The 18,880-nt window shown below is 45.0% G+C and overlaps 6 protein-coding genes across 6 annotated transcripts; 3 read left to right on the top strand and 3 right to left on the bottom strand.

Annotated features, from left to right (window-relative positions):
• Positions 1-348: 348 nt before the first annotated feature.
• On the bottom strand, positions 349-1,560 carry MGYG_07752 (sexual differentiation process protein isp7; the record flags this gene model as incomplete). Its single annotated transcript, XM_003170459.1, has 2 exons — positions 349-1,113; positions 1,246-1,560. 2 exons carry the CDS (start codon positions 1,558-1,560, stop codon positions 349-351), a joined length of 1,080 nt encoding a protein of 359 aa, XP_003170507.1.
• A 406-nt stretch (positions 1,561-1,966) lies between these two features.
• MGYG_07751 (hypothetical protein) lies at positions 1,967-2,577 on the bottom strand (the record flags this gene model as incomplete). Its single annotated transcript, XM_003170458.1, has 3 exons — positions 1,967-2,067; positions 2,141-2,267; positions 2,512-2,577. The coding sequence occupies 3 exons, from the start codon at positions 2,575-2,577 to the stop codon at positions 1,967-1,969; spliced, it is 294 nt and encodes a 97-aa protein (XP_003170506.1).
• A 554-nt stretch (positions 2,578-3,131) lies between these two features.
• MGYG_07750 (hypothetical protein) lies at positions 3,132-4,834 on the top strand (the record flags this gene model as incomplete). Its single annotated transcript, XM_003170457.1, has 6 exons — positions 3,132-3,216; positions 3,292-3,357; positions 3,421-3,526; positions 3,591-3,634; positions 3,737-3,905; positions 3,964-4,834. 6 exons carry the CDS (start codon positions 3,132-3,134, stop codon positions 4,832-4,834), a joined length of 1,341 nt encoding a protein of 446 aa, XP_003170505.1.
• Positions 4,835-6,318: 1,484 nt separating this feature from the next.
• Positions 6,319-8,043, top strand: MGYG_07749 (aflatoxin efflux pump; the record flags this gene model as incomplete). Its single annotated transcript, XM_003170456.1, has 1 exon — positions 6,319-8,043. The coding sequence occupies one exon, from the start codon at positions 6,319-6,321 to the stop codon at positions 8,041-8,043; it is 1,725 nt and encodes a 574-aa protein (XP_003170504.1).
• Positions 8,044-8,251: 208 nt separating this feature from the next.
• Positions 8,252-10,188, bottom strand: MGYG_07748 (pisatin demethylase; the record flags this gene model as incomplete). Its single annotated transcript, XM_003170455.1, has 7 exons — positions 8,252-8,276; positions 8,375-8,427; positions 8,498-8,587; positions 8,653-9,097; positions 9,161-9,384; positions 9,447-9,827; positions 9,877-10,188. 7 exons carry the CDS (start codon positions 10,186-10,188, stop codon positions 8,252-8,254), a joined length of 1,530 nt encoding a protein of 509 aa, XP_003170503.1.
• A 478-nt stretch (positions 10,189-10,666) lies between these two features.
• Positions 10,667-18,556, top strand: MGYG_07747 (phenolpthiocerol synthesis polyketide synthase ppsB; the record flags this gene model as incomplete). The annotated part of the gene is made up of 3 exons (XM_003170454.1): positions 10,667-11,311; positions 11,378-18,070; positions 18,143-18,556. 3 exons carry the CDS (start codon positions 10,667-10,669, stop codon positions 18,554-18,556), a joined length of 7,752 nt encoding a protein of 2,583 aa, XP_003170502.1.
• Positions 18,557-18,880: the final 324 nt, after the last annotated feature.

The raw sequence follows: 18,880 nt of genomic DNA, 5'->3' as shown, positions 1-18,880 counted from the left end.
CTTCACCATGCTGCTTTGCGGAGCTTTGAGCCAAGAGTATTGATTATATAAGCACATCACTGAATTTAGAGTTTCTCAACGTCATGTCTCCAAAATGAGTACAACAACATTTGAACGGAAGTGCATCCAGCTATTCATACTAGATGTACGGACAATACGGAGTACATATAAGGTCTGCATGGACACTTATAGTTTGCAATGTGTGGTTATGCTTGAGGTAGTGTACTGCATTGCGCATCTCGAGGTAAACAAAACAGGGCCGACGAACGAGAAGATCTGTCAAGGTTGCGGTATTGATCATGCATTCTGATAAAAATATGAAATATGACCTGATTGAAAGATCCGCACTCATGCGTTGAAGGCATCCTCGTTGTGCCTCGGATCTTTACCCTCCTTTGCATAGCTCATCGATAACCGTTCAGTCATATGCTGCTCTACCGTTTTGTGAGAGGTTTCGATGTCTTCTTCCGGATGCCCAAAGCCCTCTATTGGCTTTAGCTTTGCATTTAGACAACCGTCAAGGAAGAATACAATGCTATACCTCTCTCTTTCTGGCTGTTTGCACACAACACGATGCATGCTGCTTTTGTAAGTGCCATTGGTAACCATGCTAGTCATATCCCCTATATTGACAACGTAGGCGCCGGGATTCGGGTCAACAGGCCACCACACCTGTTTTCCATCTATTTCTACCAGCACTTCGAGCCCAGGATTATCGTCTTGGAGGAGTAATGTGATTACACCGAAGTCGGTATGCGCCGATGCTCCGTACTGCGGCTTACCGGCCACATCCCCTCTGTTCCGAACGGCAGATGGATAGTGGAGGAGGCGAAGCGGGCATGCCGGAATGTTATCCAACCTGATTAAATCATGCAGGACAGTTGGCATATTATCTGTCATACCAATGCTGCTATGTCCACGGGGTATCATTGTATCTCCAACTAGCTGTAGAACTTTGAAGGCAAGCTGTTGGACACTTTCGTGGTACCGCTCGCATGGTTCCTGGAACTGTGCGGTGGATAGGAATTTTGTTGAAGGCCAAACGTTACGGCCCATGAAGAAACGGCCGTATAAAGGATCTGATGGCAGGACGTCGCTGCCTACATAGTAACCCTAGTGTGCAGATATTTCAGCAAGCAAGTCCTAGTATTTATTAGGCGCCTATCAGCGCAGCACGAACTATATGAGACAATGACGCCCAACAACACCAAAGCCAATCACAAGGTGCGTTTTCGGGTTTCTCACCTCCTTCAAGTCTGGTAATACACCTTCCTCGTAGGACTGGCTGGCCAACACATCATACCCTCTATGACCAATGAAGTTTGCAGCGTTGAGCTTTTTTTTCTCTTCCAAAGGCAAGGCAAAGAAGGCATGTGCTGCATCGAAGACATTTTGTTGCAGATTCTTGGGGATGCCATGTCCAGTTATCTGAAAGAAGCCCGTTGAAATGCACGCTTCTCTCACATCTTCAATGACTTTTCTGGCGGCGTTGGACCCGGGATCTTCAAGGTAAGGTGATATATCAACTGTAGGGACACCACAAAAGTTTCCTTTCACCATGTTTATCACTGTTTAGGGCCGACCGTGATACTATGCAGGTTATAACTAAAAGCACAATGTGTTGTGGATGACCCATCCTTCCCTCTCCTGTTGAATTCGCTGCTGGAAGATAACGAAATATAACTTACAGGCGCCCAGCGGATAACTCACAAACTTGGTTGTGATTGTTGCACCATGAAATAGCCGGGCCCTTTAGGATACGAAAGCTGACTGTTTTCTATCTAGGGTTTTAACGATTATCTTATTCGGTTCATCCGAGGAACCAATACATCTATTGCCTTCCAGCCCAAATGAGGTTCCGAAATGTTGACCTCATCTTATTAGATCATGAACAGAGTATCACTCGCTCCTTCATGTGAATATTGCATTCTCGTTACACGTCCGCTTGCAGAATGAGATGACTGTGTTAGTCAAGCAACGAGACATCTTTTCCGGGAGTAACATCATAGTGGACATGGTGTAACCTCCCCTCGAGGTCATAAAAGGACCTGAGTATTGTCCACAGTTCTAGAGGATAGGTAAGAAGTTTGTAGATGAGTAATGGTAAGTGGTAAAAGAGTTAAAAATCCTAAGGGCTAACGGCCGGGCGGATCCAGGGGCGTTCTTCGCAGAACAGCCTGTTTCGAACGTAGTCGATTATCCCAATCGAAGCTTGTAAGGCCCATGCACTGCTTATTGAACTTCAAATTGCGGGATGGGACGAGAGGCTAGAGACACGGTTGAAGGTGGTAGTTTAATATACGGAGTTTCGATACCCTGAAGTGAACTGTCAAAAAATTCCGTTAGAATTCCCATACAGAGTCGATAATCGATGAAGCAAATGCTTCATCGTATCTTGTCTATATAGCTTTAAAACAACTTCTAATAGGATTTAGTTATGTCTCATAAAAGGTGGCTATTTGTAAGGAAGAATAATAACCCTACCAGTCAAAGATAAGATGCTATACATACCTGCGTCAAATCTATATCCCTTAAGAGGACGTTCGAGACGAGGTTGATGAGATCGTAACCAAACATAGTTTTGCTTTATACCTAGGTAATCGACTGATTTTTAGCGTTGCAACTACCGTGCGTTACGTTGAACGAGGAGGCATTGCAAAAAATAGGAGCTATTCTTGCGTCTTGAACTTACCAAAAAGGGAAGGACAAAATAATGATCTTAAAGTAAGATGTATTAAGCCTCGGAATAGAGGAAGCATTGCAGCTTTCATCTGATATCAAGCTTTGAGAGCATTAGATTGCCATCACCTGAACTGAAGCTACAGTAGCTCTTCTCATGAGAGAAAATGACGACATGGATAATACCCTAGTTGTTGTTTCAAAGAAGGAAACTGTAGTTTCCTTGAGAGGCGCAGTTTCATGTCAGGGGTGAAGGCGAGATTTTCAGCAAACCGGGAAAACAGCCCACATGGCCTTAAATACGGAACACCCATAGAATACATAGAATAGCCAAGATCTGTGTTTCCCTCCCTTCTAGAAGAAACGAAACGCGGTGAGAGTGGCATTCGTCCACTCTAGAGGAACGAAGAATCGTTTACCAAGAGTGAAATCCTTTGAATATTACCGTGGATATGGATAATATTCAAGAGTTGAAGCCTCGAAAGCTATGGTCTGAGAAGGAGGATAACGTGTTGCGAACCGAAGTCGCCAGACAGGGTAAGTGGTTGGCCATCAAGGAGAAATTGGAGAAAGCCATTGCTCTGAGTTTAGCTGATAGGAATTACCAAATAGCGGAGCATGGAAAGGCGAAAGATTGGCGGACAATTGCTGAAAAGCTTCCCGGCCGAAGTAATAAAGGTTATCTCATTTCCTGGGTCAGATTTAATGCAAATACCGCTTCAACTCTAACACCTAGCTTAGATTGCAGGAAACGTTGGATCAAATTGGATGGCCCGGTAAAAAAGGGCCCGTGGAGCCAAGAAGAGGACCAGCGTCTTCATAAGGCAGTTTTGCTCCATTCGAATGTGTTAGTCCGATAAACCATTGATGTGCCAAACTTCTAATATGAAGACATGCTGACGAAATTTTAGCTGGACGGAAGTTGCGCAAGTCGTAGGCACACGGCATGCCGATCGTTAGTTTGTCCCAAACTATTTTCCATTTGATATGAAGGGAACTTGACCAAACTGGTTTTCTTTTTTGGGATGGGAGCATCAGGTACTAACGCATTTAACAGAGTGTGCTAAACGCTGGCTGCATTTCCTTAGTCCCAATTTAAATCATGGTGAGTGGAGTGAGCAAGAAGATGAGCGTCTCTTAGCTGCAGTTGAACGAGGTGGACGCAACTGGAGGAAAATTGTGGATGAAATACTTCAGGGGCGATCAGCCACGGACGCTAAAAACAGGTAAGATAAGGGTGTAAATCAAAAGGCATTTGCCAAATTGTTTACAGCGTTTGACTAGGCACGCAATCCTCCAGAGAAACAGAAAAAATGGTACCGGGGCAAGTTCGGACCGTCAAAGACCTTCATTTTCTCGGCGTCGCAGAAATGGCACTACTTTCGAGATCTCCGAGAACCATGATACAACTAATTGGTGGTCAACAGGTTCAATGGATTTCATGAGGGATATCCTCCATTATAACTCTCCTGCCTGTTCGGTTGGGCCAGCAATTCCCAGTGGCAGTAATTTCGATGCGCTTCTTATGGAACAACCTAATCAGATGTTTGGTTCGCCGCCTGGGTCAACTTTAATGCATGAACACCCACAGATCTATGGGGCCCCTGGGGAATTATCCGGGTGGCATGTAATTCCGGGTAGCCATCCCTACCAAATGGAAACAAACGATCGTGATATTGAAATTCCAACTGGCCGTATTCCTAATTCATTCGAGAATACTAGTGATGATAACGCGGGAATAGCTGATACATTCTTCGAGGCGTTGACGACCATGGCCGATATGGAGGGAGCAGGTGGCCTATACACACCATCGGCCTCTTCTCATTCAGTTGACTGTCTTCCGTTGACTCGGGAAGCGGAGAGTGCAATCACCCAGGATGAAAGAGCGCAAGCTGATGAGGAATATGGAGAGGAGGACGATGACGACCACATTGAAGGAATAACAATTGAGAAGAATGAAGCTGTTCTTATCAATAGTGCATACCAGGGCCAATCTATGCCCTCCATAGAAGAGATTCTGGGGACAGTTTCAAAGGAAAATCGCAAAAGCACGATGATTTTGCAGCACATGCAGTCAGATCAGGTTGGGCAAGTGCTGGAGTTCCTGTTGTCCTCAAATTCATCTGTAGATGTCAAGATCATTAGCGAGGATTAACAATGGGAGGAAGATCATGGTACGAGAGTTATTTCAATATACGTAAATATCCCGAAGATCTAAGAATATTATCTAGGTTAATGATGAATCAAGTTAGACTCACGATCATTTATCCTCCCTCCTTCGGGACCCGCAATTTTGGCCATTTCAACCTGGAATTATATCATACCAGCACCAATAAAAGGAACAGAGATATGTTCTGAGAGCGTCACGGCTCTTGGTCAGATGCCACTGGTTATATTTCTCGTTATGATGAAACACTGTAAACTTTCAGAAAATATCAGTTGTATAGAGTATCCAAGGTCTGAATTTTGTCCTTCTCGAATGTCACAATAAGATTTGTTTGCGTACGGCTAGCGTTCCGAAGCGAACCTCGCGTTAGTCTCTATGTTACTCGAGCTTGTTGACAAGTGTAGAAAGGGAATAAATGTAAAAATTGAAAATAGAACGCAAAATAAAGGCTTACTCCAGAACTGTGCGCTTCTATTAACGCCATCTGCGGGATGTCTTCCTGGAAGCAAACTAGCATAATGGGGTCCTCTTCAGTATTGCAACTGGCGCATGGAAACAATATATCTCTCCGATGGGCAATATTCACGAACTAGGAATATTAATTCCCCACCGTTGAGCTTCACATTGAAATATTGTGCTTTCTCGGTATATTGCACAATAATAGTCCTAATTGAAACTGTAGCGGGCGCATCATTGACTACAGAACGCTAGGCAAACTGGGATTGCCTATTGGAGGAACTGGTGAGTTTGGCGCACATAATCGAAATGAAAGGACGACACTAGCGAACGATTCATATAATATATGAGCTTTCTGTACACCATGAGAAGCAGGCGGGTGTATCCTCGAGCAATCTTTCCGGATTTAAGGCCACGCTGCACGATAACCCCGATATACTCAGCTCCCGCTTACACATGATCGCACGGGAGGAAAAATTTCAGGATATGAGGGACCGTAAGTAAATGAGGTCAACCGTTCGACGACACAGCGGCAACACAGAATAGAAGACTCAGTGCTCATAGTAGTGTGAAAAGATTGATGCCTAGGTTGTTGACACCATTGTTGTTACTCCTAGAGGCAAACTGCGAAAGTGTTGCTGATAATCTGAGCCAGGCACGCGCGTACATGGGAGGCTTCTTTCGGCACGACAGCCCAAGTTCTCCCCTATTTCCGCAGTTCTCAGAGCGTTACCAGCTTCAGATTTCGAAGGATCCATCATTTCTCTCTCTCCAGCAAATTTTTCAACCGCTAGAGACGAACCCCTAGGCGCGATCAGCCATCCTCAAAGAGCTCAGAATATAGCTGTGCCAAATAATATAAGAGTGCTGGCATAGAATACCACAGCCTACTGCCCTGCAACCAGAGGTCTTCCCGTGTGCGTTCCTATTTCCAACAACGCAGTTTGCATAAGAACAAGACGAGGTTGCAATAAGCTCACCAAGACAGGGAGCTAAAGCGTTAGCTCGTTTTAAGCATGACTAGCTCGAGAGCCCCAGATCTTGGCAACTCGCGACATATCAGCGACGGGTTGTTTATCGACGACATCAGCCGACGGGATGCAAGAGACGGACCAGAGAAAGAAAATAGTGATACAGGCGAATTTCTTAGACTGGAGGAAGAACGCCCTTCAGAGAATGAGTTTCGCACTACAGGCTTGAGGCTGTTTTTAATCCTGAGTTCCCTACTTGTTTCCGTCTTTTGCCAGGCCCTCGATGACACCATCATCGCGACAGCGATTCCTCCAATCACGGACCACTTTCGCCGGCTAAGCCATGTAGGCTGGTATGGATCTGTCTATCTCCTGACGAATTGCGCGTTTCAACTCTTCTATGGCAAGCTATACAAGATCTTTCCGCTGCGCTGGGTTTTTATGAGCGCCCTTTTCATCTTTGAGCTTGGCTCGTTAGTCGCAGCTATAGCTCCCAAAAGCGAAACCTTGATAACCGGTCGCGCCATTGCAGGTATAGGTGCGGCTGGAATAACGAGTGGTGCCATGACTATTATGGCCCACACCGCTCCGGTTCGTTGGCGCCCAACATTCACCAGTATGATTGGTGCGGTATACGGGGTTTCTAGTGCTGTTGGTCCGCTATTAGGAGGAGTACTTGCCGAAAAGGCTAGTTGGAGATGGATATTTTACCTAAACCTACCTCTTGGCGGGGCCGCAGCATTAATCCTCTCACTTTCGCTTAAACGGTTACCGACCAGTGCGGGTGGGCAAAACTTGTCCGTTTCCATAATGGTGAAGCGACTGGATGTGGTGGGCACTTTTGCCTTTATTGCTAGCATAGCATGTCTTCTTACAGCCTTGCAATATGGTGGGACAACGACTCCATGGTCTTCTGGCCTCGTCATTGCTCTATTAACGATGTTTTCGGTACTATTGACTACATTCATTGTCGCTCAGATTCTACAAAAGGACGAAAATGCAACTATCCCAACACATATTGCAAAAAATAGAAATATGGCATTTGGGGCCCTTTTTGCGATCTGTCAAGGTGGTGCCTTCAATATCTTTATTTTTTATCTGCCACTTTACTTCCAGGTTATAAAGGATACAAATCCGATCAAATCAGGGGTAAATTATTTGCCTCTGATCTTAGTGAATACCATTGGTATTATTATATCTGGTCTTCTTACTACAAAACTCGGTTATTACATGCCTTGGATTTGGTTTTCGAGTATGACGATGCCCATTGGAGCAGGTCTCTTGACAACATTAGCTGTTGATTCAAATACTAGTCAGTGGGTAGGATACCAGCTCATATTTGCAATTGGATCAGGATTTGGCCTACAGCAACCATTTGTAACCGCACAGACTTCACTGCCACTTGAGGAAGTTAGTACTGGGATGGCAATCATGTTATTCTCTCAACTGGGAGGAGGAGCTATTTTCGTCCCGGTTGCACAAAGCGTTTTTATATCGCAGCTTGTGACTAGTGTTGGAAAAGCGGGAATCCTGGGTTTAGACTCTCAGCAGTTGGTCAGCCTAGGCGCAACTCAGTTCAGGCAAATTGTTTCCCCAAAGGATATCCCGAGAGTGGTGCTAGCCTACAACAGTGGTCTTCAACAGGCATTCAATGTTGCACTCATTTTGGCTTGCATGTCTATTATTGGGCCTCTAGGTATGAAATGGGTGTCACTGAAGCCACAAATCCAAAAGGGAAGTCTGGCTACAGTTGAGCAAGACAAGGTGTAGCAATGTTATAGATATATTTATATAAATATTACATTGGTTTTAGTTAACTTGTTTCAGAATTAATAGGAAGACGAAAACCTGTCGTACTAATTGCTTATACTGGGAAGGATAAAGATTTTTATAACGATGGAAAAAGACAAACTGATATAATTAAAATGCTTAAATAATTACTTCATTGACTAATTATAGCTATCCTGCCTGCTTCAACCTACTGGCCCACTTTGCCAAGCTGCCTATTAACTAAGTTTATATCACGTGGATACTTTAGATTTTTTTTTCCGGATAAACTCTTCTCCTGAGCCGCACTTTAAATCCACGTTGGGTGACAAACCACCGATTCAGCACAACCCAATCACCACCCTCGTTAGGGTCAAGGAGTTCAAACTATTCGGCGGGAAGCGACCTTAGCCGGAGTCTTGTTTGAATAGGATGCCATGCGATGTTTATCACTTACATGGAAACGCCTTAACAATGTCGGCACGATCTTATAAATTTCCAGGAGAGCGATATTCTTGCCGATACAGTTGCGGTGGCCGGCACCGAACTAGAAATCAGATGAGCCGAGAAGCAATGGCCGGAGAAGAAAGGGGAAATCAATATCTTACTTACAGTAAGAAGACACTTTTCCATGTATTTTGACTGCTCCGGGCTGCACAACCACCTTTCTGGCCGCCATTTATCGCAATCCTCGCCGAAAGTTTGCTTATGGTGATGAACCACCCAAGAACTCATACCGACCACGGTTCCGCCCTCCAGCCGCTGACCACAAACAATAGCACCTTCTGCAGGAACCACCCTCTCCATGGGAAGTCCAAGTGGAGGATGCATACGGCCTGCTTCGTTGATGCATGCATTAAAGTATGGCAGATCCTTGGCTTGCCTAAATCCTGCAAGCTCGTCGAGATTCCCTGCTTCAGCCGCTTCGTCAAATTCTGCCACCAGGCGCTTGTGGGTACTCGGATTATGCAATAGATAATAGAACATAGCCCTTAGGAACATTGCCGTGCTATCACTGCCTGCAGTAATATTTGAAGAGGTCCATACCAGAAGCGCGCTTTGAGACGCCCCCACATTACCCGTCAGCCAATGTTACTGTGGGGTTATAACATTTACTTACAATGGAGGTACTGATGGATCGTTAGCTTCCACTTCCATAAAACGTGAAAGCATATCTCTGTTGTTTATCGTCCATTCTTTCTGGAGTTCACCCTTTTCAATTTCTCGCCTCTCTTGGACTCTGCGCATTGCGAATATCACTCCGGGGCTTTGAATATTCTTTCTAAAAAAGCGTAAAATGGGGTTGTTTGTCCAAACGTCTCCTAACCAAGGCATTTGGGTCACCTTCATTGATGTTAGAATCTCATTTATGCGGTCTAACTTTCATGAGAATGGGCGTATCTCACCAAAGCAGTTTTTTGGAGGGTACTCCAAAGCTCCGCCATAACCCCGTCTATATCTTCCCCTTTTTCCATAAACCCAAACCGGTGGGAGAATGTTAATTCTCCCATGACATCAAAAGCGAACATTTGCAACCACTGCCCAAAGTTGCACGGAATAGTTTTACTACTTCCGCTCTCCGTCTTTGCAAATCTACTCTCAAGTTGCTCGCAGAATACCCTCATGGCGGTATCGACATACGGTTCAAACGAAACCAGGTGGCTCATTGAGTAGACGTTGGAAATAGGACGCTTCAATGCTCGATGGATTGCCTCATTCTGAGTGGCAAATATTCCTTCGACCGGTTTACTCCGTGTCTTCAGCAGTAGGGATCGATAGAAATCTGACTACAATACTGTAAGTCAATGTCATAACAATCTGTCATTTTTCGCTCACCTTTGGCCATGGTTTCTTGAACGAGTATATTGTCCCTATTTCGTTTGGGTCTCCCACGCTCACCATATTAGGGCCAAAACGTACGATGGGGCCATATTTTTTGTGAAGAGTGATGTGAATTATATGGGCATTGAAACTCTTTACCCAAAAGAAACGGGGAATGTTTGTGAACCTGGCAAAAAAAGGCCCGGGTATGTGGGCTAAATGATGATATGACTTGACTGATGATGTAAATAGGATGATAAGAATAGAAAGACCCAAGATATAGGCAGATTGAGACAGAAAGCCTGGTAGCAGCTCAAAAAGACCCATGGCTGCTATTTCGAAGTGTGGGATGAATGAAAGGGCCATAGCGATTCGTCGATGTGGCTCTTCTACAGATACGATTACAACTGGCCATAGCTAGCCCAAATTTGGACATATAAAGCAGTATGTACCGCCATACCTTGTGTACTCGGGTCCTGCTACTCAGGTTAACCCCCTTGCTGATAAATTTGCCAATCAATTCCTCTTTTAGTTGGTATGAGATATCTTCATCACTGCACCTATTGAGAGCTATTCGGGTCCGTTAGCATACTCAGGACCGCCCGGCGATAACTATGCCATTGGTCCCAAAGATCATAGGCTTGGGCCTACATCTTCTACAACATTTTGTTCGTTACATCTGACGTTTCTTTCATGGAACGTCGTCTTTTTGGACCATCCACTTTTCATATATTAATATTTTGACGTAAGTTGTACGAACATACGAGTTCAACACCATCGCATATCAGGGCTACCAACATTCGTCATGGTTGGTACATTGTCGACACCCACCAGGGCTCCAACAATTCATCTATTCGGACCTCAGGCGCTTGCCTTTCGTGGAGAGTCATTCGATAAATTGAAGGTTGTGCTATTTAACACGCCGTACAATGAGTGGATTTTAAACGTCATCGAAACTCTTCCGGGGTGGTGGAATGCTGCTTCAAAGGAACTTCCATTTATACAAGCGTTTCCTGGGGGAAAGTTACTGGATAAACTAGCCACCTGGGTTAAGGAGAAAACCATTGTGGATGCAATATTTCCACTTCCAAACATCCTCCTTACGCCTCTTGTTGTTATCACACATTTAATCCAGTATCAGAGGTACTTGGAGCATATCGACCCTACGTGCCCGGCAGACAACTGTTTTCAATCGCCTATCCATACAGAATCAGAGGCACTTGGCCTTTGTACTGGCCTCCTGGCAGCCATTGCAGTATCGCGTTCTGCAAGCCCCGAAGAGTTTAGACGCAATGGTGCTACGGCAATACGGCTTGCCATGCTTATTGGCGCTCTTGTTGATTCCGAGAACGAAAGCAACTCGGAGGGAGGAGCGGTATCTCAATCTATTACTTGGGATTCCCTAAAGTCTCAGGTGAAGATGCTAGAAATTCTAAAGCAATTTCCTCACGTAAGTTATATTATCAACCCAACACTTAAGGCTTTAAATGAAATATAGGCTGAACTTAATTTCTAGGCATACATTTCTGTTCTTTATGATGAAAAACGAGCTACTGTTACGTGCACCAAGTTTACTGCGGCAAAGCTCGCAAACCGCATGAGAAAAGATGGCCTGGTAGTTTCTGAGCTCAACCTGCATGGTTATTTTCACTATCAAGGCCATCAAGATGCTGTAGATTTACTCATTCGGTTCTGCGATTCAAAGCCGGAATTCCAATATTCAACCCGTTCAGCGTCAATTTGTTCAAAAAATGACCACAGATCATATTTTGTCAAAAACAAAAAACCCCATGAATTGGCTCTAAGATCCATACTTGTTGAGCAATGCGACTGGTACCGCACCTTTGCAGCGACATACTCTTCGCATTCGAATGGTTCACAATCACAAGTTGTGCTTTTTGGCCACGACAATTGTGTACCACCGTCCGTGGCGCGGAACCTCGGGAGAAATCTAATAAATGCTACGAACCTCGAAGGAATGCTGCCTTCAACGACTAGGATCTATCCTGAGTTAGAAGTTGCACATGGCTATTATGTACGGGACACTGATGATATAGCGGTTGTTGGTATGGCTTGCAAAGTAGCGGGAGCAGATGATATTGAACAGTTTTGGGACATACTGCGCGTTGGAGAGTCGCAGCACACGGAGCCGCCTTCTGATCGCTTTCACTTTGGGACTTTCTGGCGCGATCTGGACCCGAAACGGAGATGGTACGGCAATTTTATAACGGACCCTGACGCATTCGACCACAAGTTCTTTAGGAAAAGTCCTCGTGAAATGATGTCAACCGATCCTCAGCAGCGATGGATGCTTCAAATTGTATACCAAGCTCTCCAGCAGTCAGGATATTTCCTATCTCCGGATCAAGACAAGCACATTGGCTGCTATATAGGTCTTGGATGCGTGGACTACGAGCACAACATTGCTTGTTATCCTGCAAATGCATTCTCGGCAACGGGGAATTTGAGGAGCTTTGTGGCTGGGAAAGTTAGTCATTACTTTGGCTGGACAGGCCCGTCGCTCACTATTGATTCCGCTTGTTCATCCTCAGCGGTAGCCATTCATCATGCTTGCAAAGCCATCCTTCATGGCGAATGTACTGCTGCTATAGCTGGTGGCGTGACAATTCTAACAAGCCCACTATGGTTTCAAAATCTAGCGGGCGCATCATTTCTAAGTCCCACAGGCAACTGTAAGCCGTTTGATACCAATGCCGATGGGTACTGTCGCGGAGAAGGAGTCGGTGCGGTGGTGCTTAAGCGTCTTTCTTCCGCTCTTGATAGCGGAGACCAAATCCTGGGCGTCATCTCTAGCAGTGCAGTATATCAGAATCAAAACTGCACCCCGATAACCGTCCCTAATGCAGATTCTCTTTCGGATTTATTTCGAGATGTGACTCACAAGGCAGGCCTCGAGCCCAAACATATCTCAGTGGTTGAGGCACACGGAACTGGGACTCCTGTTGGTGATCCAGCTGAATATGAAAGTATTCTTAGGGTGTTCGGAGGCCCTGATCGTCTGAGTTCACTTTCCTTAGGCTCTGTAAAGGGTCTTGTTGGACATGCAGAAACTGCAGCTGGCATCATTTCGCTGATCAAGGTCCTTTTAATGATCCAAGAGAGACACATTCCGCCACAGGCAAGCTTTCAGACAATTAATCCTGCTATCAAACAATCACCTACCGATAAAATTGAGATTACAACATCATTAACGAAATGGGACACAGAGTTTCGAGCAGCCTTAATTAACAATTATGGAGCATCAGGCTCAAATGCCTCGCTTATTGTCACTCAAACACCGAATTATGCACTATCCTCCATCATCAACAGACCAACCTTTCCTCCAGAGACCAAGTACCCTTTTTGGTTCTGTGGCAGTGATGATAGCAGCCTCCAGAGGTATGTTGTTCGGTTCCGTAAGTTTTTAGAATCAAGGAAGCGCCTCGGAAAGCCCATTACCATCCCTGACTTGGCATTCAACGTCTACCGTCAGTCGAATCGAACGCTCAGCCGTGCAATGTTATTCAACTGTGGCTCTGTGACTGAGCTTGAAGACATTCTCAAATTTTCCGAGGCTGATGTCTCTGAAATTCAATCAATTGAGCCTATGAATGCTCGATCAGTTATTATGTGCTTCGGCGGTCAAATATCGACTTTTGTTGGCTTGGACCGTGAGATCTATGATACATGCAAAATCTTCCGCAAGTATATCGATCAGTGCAACTTCCTTATGACATCTCTCGGACCAGATGGTTTATTCCCAGATGTTTTCCAGAAATCCCCAGTGCAAGACGTTGTTAAGCTTCAAACCATGCTTTTTGCCATTCAATATGCTTCTGCCATGTCCTGGATAGAATGTGGAGTTAAGCCTGCTGCACTTGTCGGACATAGCTTTGGAGAACTTACAGCGCTCTGCGTCTCTGGAGTTTTATCTCTCGCTGAAGCAGTAAAAATTATTGCGGGGCGAGCGCGCCTAGTTCGAGATTTATGGGGTGTCGACAAGGGGTTCATGATGGCCATTGAGGGCGACATCCAGAATGTTCAACACCTTTTGAGCGACTCAAACAGACTCCAGGAAAGCGACCAGAAAGTGACAATTGCATGTTATAATGGCCCCCGAAGCTTTACAATTGCTGGGCCAGCTAATTCCGCGAAAGTTGTTGAAGAACTGTTGGCCAATAACCCAATATTTTCATCGGTAAAGTCTAAAAAACTGAATGTTACAAATGCATATCATTCGATCCTCGTTGGACCTCTTGTGGAACCTCTCCGGCACATTGGAGAAAGCTTGACCTTTACCGAAGGTAGAATTCCGGTCGAGAGGTGCACTGAACATCCAACTTCCTCGGACCAATTTGTTGCTGAATTTATAGCAGATCATATGAGATGTCCTGTATATTTCAATCATGCTGTGCAGAGGCTCTCACTAAAATATCCATCATCTATATGGCTTGAAGCTGGTTCCAACTCTACGATCACGACGATGGCTGGTCGAGCTTTAAACCTACCCTCAGAGTCACATTTCCAGGGGATAAATATCTCAAGTGGCAAAGGGTTGCAAAGCCTTGCTGACACGACTATAAACTTATGGATGAATGGGCTAAATACCGCATTCTGGCCGCACCACTCTTCACAAACGCCTGAATATAACCAACTACTCCTCCCTCCTTATCAATTTGACAAAACAAGACATTGGGTTACCCTTAAAAGGCCAGAAGAAGCTTTCCCCAGACAACAGGATGAGCCTCAATCCTTAGGAGAGCAACCCATGGGGCTTTGGAGTTTTTCCTGTTATAAAGGAGATGACAAACGCAGTGCCCGATTCAGCATTAACACTGCAAGTACTGAGTTTCATGATTATGTGGCTGGCCACACTATTGCGCATGCCGCTCCTTTATGTCCTAGTACGCTTCAGCTGGATATTGTTATTGAAGCTCTCCTAAAGCTACGACCAGAATATCTTTCCCGCAACCTTCAGCCACAACTTCAAGGACTTGAAAATCACGTACCAATCTGCCTTGACCCAACTCTTTGCGTCTGGCTGGATGTTGAAGCTATAGACTCAGAGGCACACATTTGGGATTTTAAGATGATCAGCGAGCCAACTGGGGGCAATCAAACTCCGATATTACACGTTTCTGGAAAAATTGGGTTTAAATCTAACCAGGACACACAACTTCTCAATGATTTTGCAAGATACGAACGACTTTCTGGCCATGAGCGCTGTTTGTCACTCCTAAATGGAGAGGATGGTGATGATATAATTCAAGGGCGCAACGTCTACAAAGTATTTGCCGAAGTAGTGGATTACGGCCAATTTTACCGAGGAGTCCAAAAGCTCGTTGGGAAAGGAAATGAATCGGCGGGAAGGGTTGTCAAGAAATATACCAGGCAAACCTGGCTCGATACTCCCTTGGCGGACTCTTTCTGTCAATGCGCTGGTATTTTCGTCAACTGTATGACCGATATATCAGACAAGGAAATGTATATCTCGACCAAGATTGAGCAATGGATCCGCTCACCTAACCTACTTCCTGATGATTTACGACCAGACGTATGGAATGTCTTTGCCCTCCATCGCCGCCCATCCGATAAGGAGTTTCTTAGTGACGTATTTATATTTGACTCACGGAACGGGGAGCTGTTAGAAATTATCCTCGGCATAGGTTACAAGAGAGTATCAAAGCGAAGCCTCGGGAAAATGCTGACCAACCTCACTCCCGGAAACCTGAAACCTGAAGGAAAAGCCGTACCGCTGCCTGTGGACACTGAAGACAATAGCGAGGCTACCTGTCTTACCCCATCCCCGGTCAGAACAACTTCAACAGGCACTTCTGGTAATGTGCCGCCCAGGGACGTTTCGGAAGATGTAAGGAATCTACTTGCGAATGTCTCTGGGCTAGAGGCCCATGAAATCAAGAACGACACTGGTCTCTCTGACATTGGTATTGACTCTCTGATGGGTATGGAACTAGCCCGTGAAATTGAGACGGTATTCAAGTGTTCTCTAGACACTGAAGTGCTGAACGCAGTGACAGACTTCAAGAGCTTGATAAAATGTATCCAGGAATCTTTAGGCTGCAATGTAACCGATGGTATGGTTACAGAGCCAGCAACGAACATGGGTTCCATTAATACCACCGTTGCTCAGATTACTAACGATCCACCTCATATCAATGGAAGCCTTGCGGAAGACGAAATACCAAGTATTCCACCTAGCACAATTCTCAGTGCGTTTGAAGAATCAAACAGGTTGACGGACGAATTTATATCTAAATATAAATTTGCGAACTACGCCGATCTTGTTCTGCCTAAACAAACTGAGCTGTGCATTGCATATATAACTGAGGCATTCGAGAAGCTGGGTTGCTCCTTTCAAATGGCAAAAGGTGGTGAACGATTGGATAGGGTTCCATACCTCCCAAAACACCATAAGTTTGTGAATTATCTCTACATGATGCTCGAGAAAGAGGCTAGACTAGTGGATGTGGATGAAAATGCTATCATCACTAGGACTGCTATTTCGCCGCCTCTCAAACACTCCAGCGTTCTATTGCAGGAGCTGATAAACAACTATCCTGATCACGCCAATGATCATAAACTTACTCATCTTATCGGATCCAAATTAGCAGAATGTTTATCTGGCGGATGCGATGGTGTCCAGCTAATATTTGGCTCCTCAGAGGGAAGAGAGCTTGTCTCTGGCCTTTATGGCAAGTCCCCCATAAATATGGTGTGGCTTAAACAAATGGAAGATATCATACATCGCCTTATACAGAAACTTCCAGTTAACAAAGGGCCCCTTAAAATTCTGGAGATGGGAGCTGGTACAGGGGGTACAACAGCAATCCTCGCTCCGTTCCTCTCCAGCCTTGGTGTACCAGTTGAATACACTTTTACAGACATTTCACCGTCCCTAGTTGCAGCTGCAAGAAAAAGGTTTAAAGCCCACTCTTTCATGAAATTTTGTGTTCATGATATTGAGAAGGAGCCCGCTACGGAATTACTTCACAGCCAGCATATTGTCATAGCAGCAAACTGTGTCCACGCTACGCATAACCTAGTGAATTCGACTAAGCAGATTCGTCAGGTTTTGAGACCAGATGGGTTCTTAATGATTTTGGAAATGACTGATACTCTGTACTGGGTAGACGTTGTATTCGGCGTCCTTGAAGGTTGGTGGCTTTATAACGACGGGAGGAAACATGTGGTAGCCAACCAAGTCATCTGGGAGAAGTCTATGCACTTGGCTGGATACGGCTATGTGGACTGGACTTCAGGGGCTCGCCCTGAATCGAGTATCCAACGACTTATTATCGCATTGGCTTCTGGACCTAGGTATGACCGCTTGCCGGTGACCCTAAACAATACTCAGAGTCAAGCAACTGACTGTGCGGTTCGGCAGGCCATAGTCGACAACTATGCAAATGAATATTCGAGATCATTCCTTGGGTATACCAAAACCAACGAACCTATCTTGCCAGCAGCATGCCAAGGGCATAGTGTACTGATCACGGGAGCCACTGGAAGTCTGGGATCTCACCTTGTCGCTCACTTTGCACAATTGCCTACGGTTAGGGAAGTTGTGTGTTTAAATCGACGAAATAGTGTCAATGCACTAGAGCGTCAGATTCAGTCACTGGAAGGGAAGGACATCTTCCTCGATGGAAAATCGTGGTCAAAACTTAGAGTAATAGCAACTCAGGGAGACAAAGAGATGCTGGGCTTACAAGAATCAGAATATCAGTACTTGGTGCGCTCAGTTACCCATATCGTTCACGGGGCATGGCCAATGAGCATAAAGAGGCCAGTGAAAGGCTTCGAGCCACAATTCCAGTTTATGCGGAATTTGATTGATATGGCTGCTGAAATATCAAATTCAAGGCGCATAGTAAATGTTGGGTTTCAATTCATATCGTCCATTGCGACTGTTGGATATCATCCCATTAAGACCCATAAAACCTTGGTATCAGAGCAAAGAGTGGAAGTTGATTCAGTGCTTCCGAGTGGCTATGGTGATGCTAAGTTGGTATGTGAGAAGATGATGGAGGCAACCCTTCATAAGCAGCCCGACAGATTCCGACCCATGTCTGTTCGTATTGGACAAATTTCGGGGTCTAGGAAGACTGGATATTGGAATCCAGTGGAACATTTTTCATTCCTTGTCAAGTCGTCACAAACACTTCGATCACTGCCTGATCTTAAAGGGGTAAGTTCATAGATTGATTAAATGGATACTTTTAGAACCCAAATAAGGATGGGTATACTGATGCAATACTAGGAGCTATCATGGTGCCCTGTTGATGATGTTGCAGCAGCACTTGCTGATATCCTATTATCAGACACCATACCATACCCGATTTACCATATTGAAAATCCTATACGACAGCCATGGAGCGAGATAATTTATCTCTTGGCTGATACATTGGATATCCCACGGGGTTTCATTGTTCCCTATGATATATGGATGCGTCGAGTTCGCCATTTTACTGGCTCGACAGAGTCAAACAACCCTGCCAAAATGTTACTAGAGTTTTTTAGAGATCATTTTAGGCGGATGTCATGTGGAGGCCTAATATTGGATACGACAAACAGCAAACAACATTCCCACACTCTGGCAAATACTCAACCTATTACTCCAGCTCTTGTTGCAAAATACATAGCGCAATGGAAGGAATCCGGATTCCTGGGTTAAAACATTCCTTATTACCGGAATTCATCTCGGGATACAAGGAACGATAGCTATGGGTATAATGGGTTACTTTGGACATATGGCGGCTGTTTATTTTCTAACTGGGTATAATCAATTCTGCGACAGGTGATTTCATGTTGTTCTGTCAGAAGCGACTCTCTCATGGAATCGTCTGCCTCTATGATATGCATCTCTATTTACTACTCGTCTGTGGTCTCATGGCCGATTCTCAGTATAGCTCTTTCATATGTATTTACTCCTCGAGCCAGCGTTTAACATCTACAGAGTAATTATAATTCTTTCTGTTAACTGGTAACCTACAAAATG

This window comes from Nannizzia gypsea, genomic scaffold (assembly GCF_000150975.2).
Source record: "Nannizzia gypsea CBS 118893 supercont1.7 genomic scaffold, whole genome shotgun sequence".
NCBI classification, from domain to species: Eukaryota; Fungi; Ascomycota; class Eurotiomycetes; order Onygenales; family Arthrodermataceae; genus Nannizzia; species Nannizzia gypsea.
This window is presented reverse-complemented; position numbering and strand designations above follow the sequence as displayed.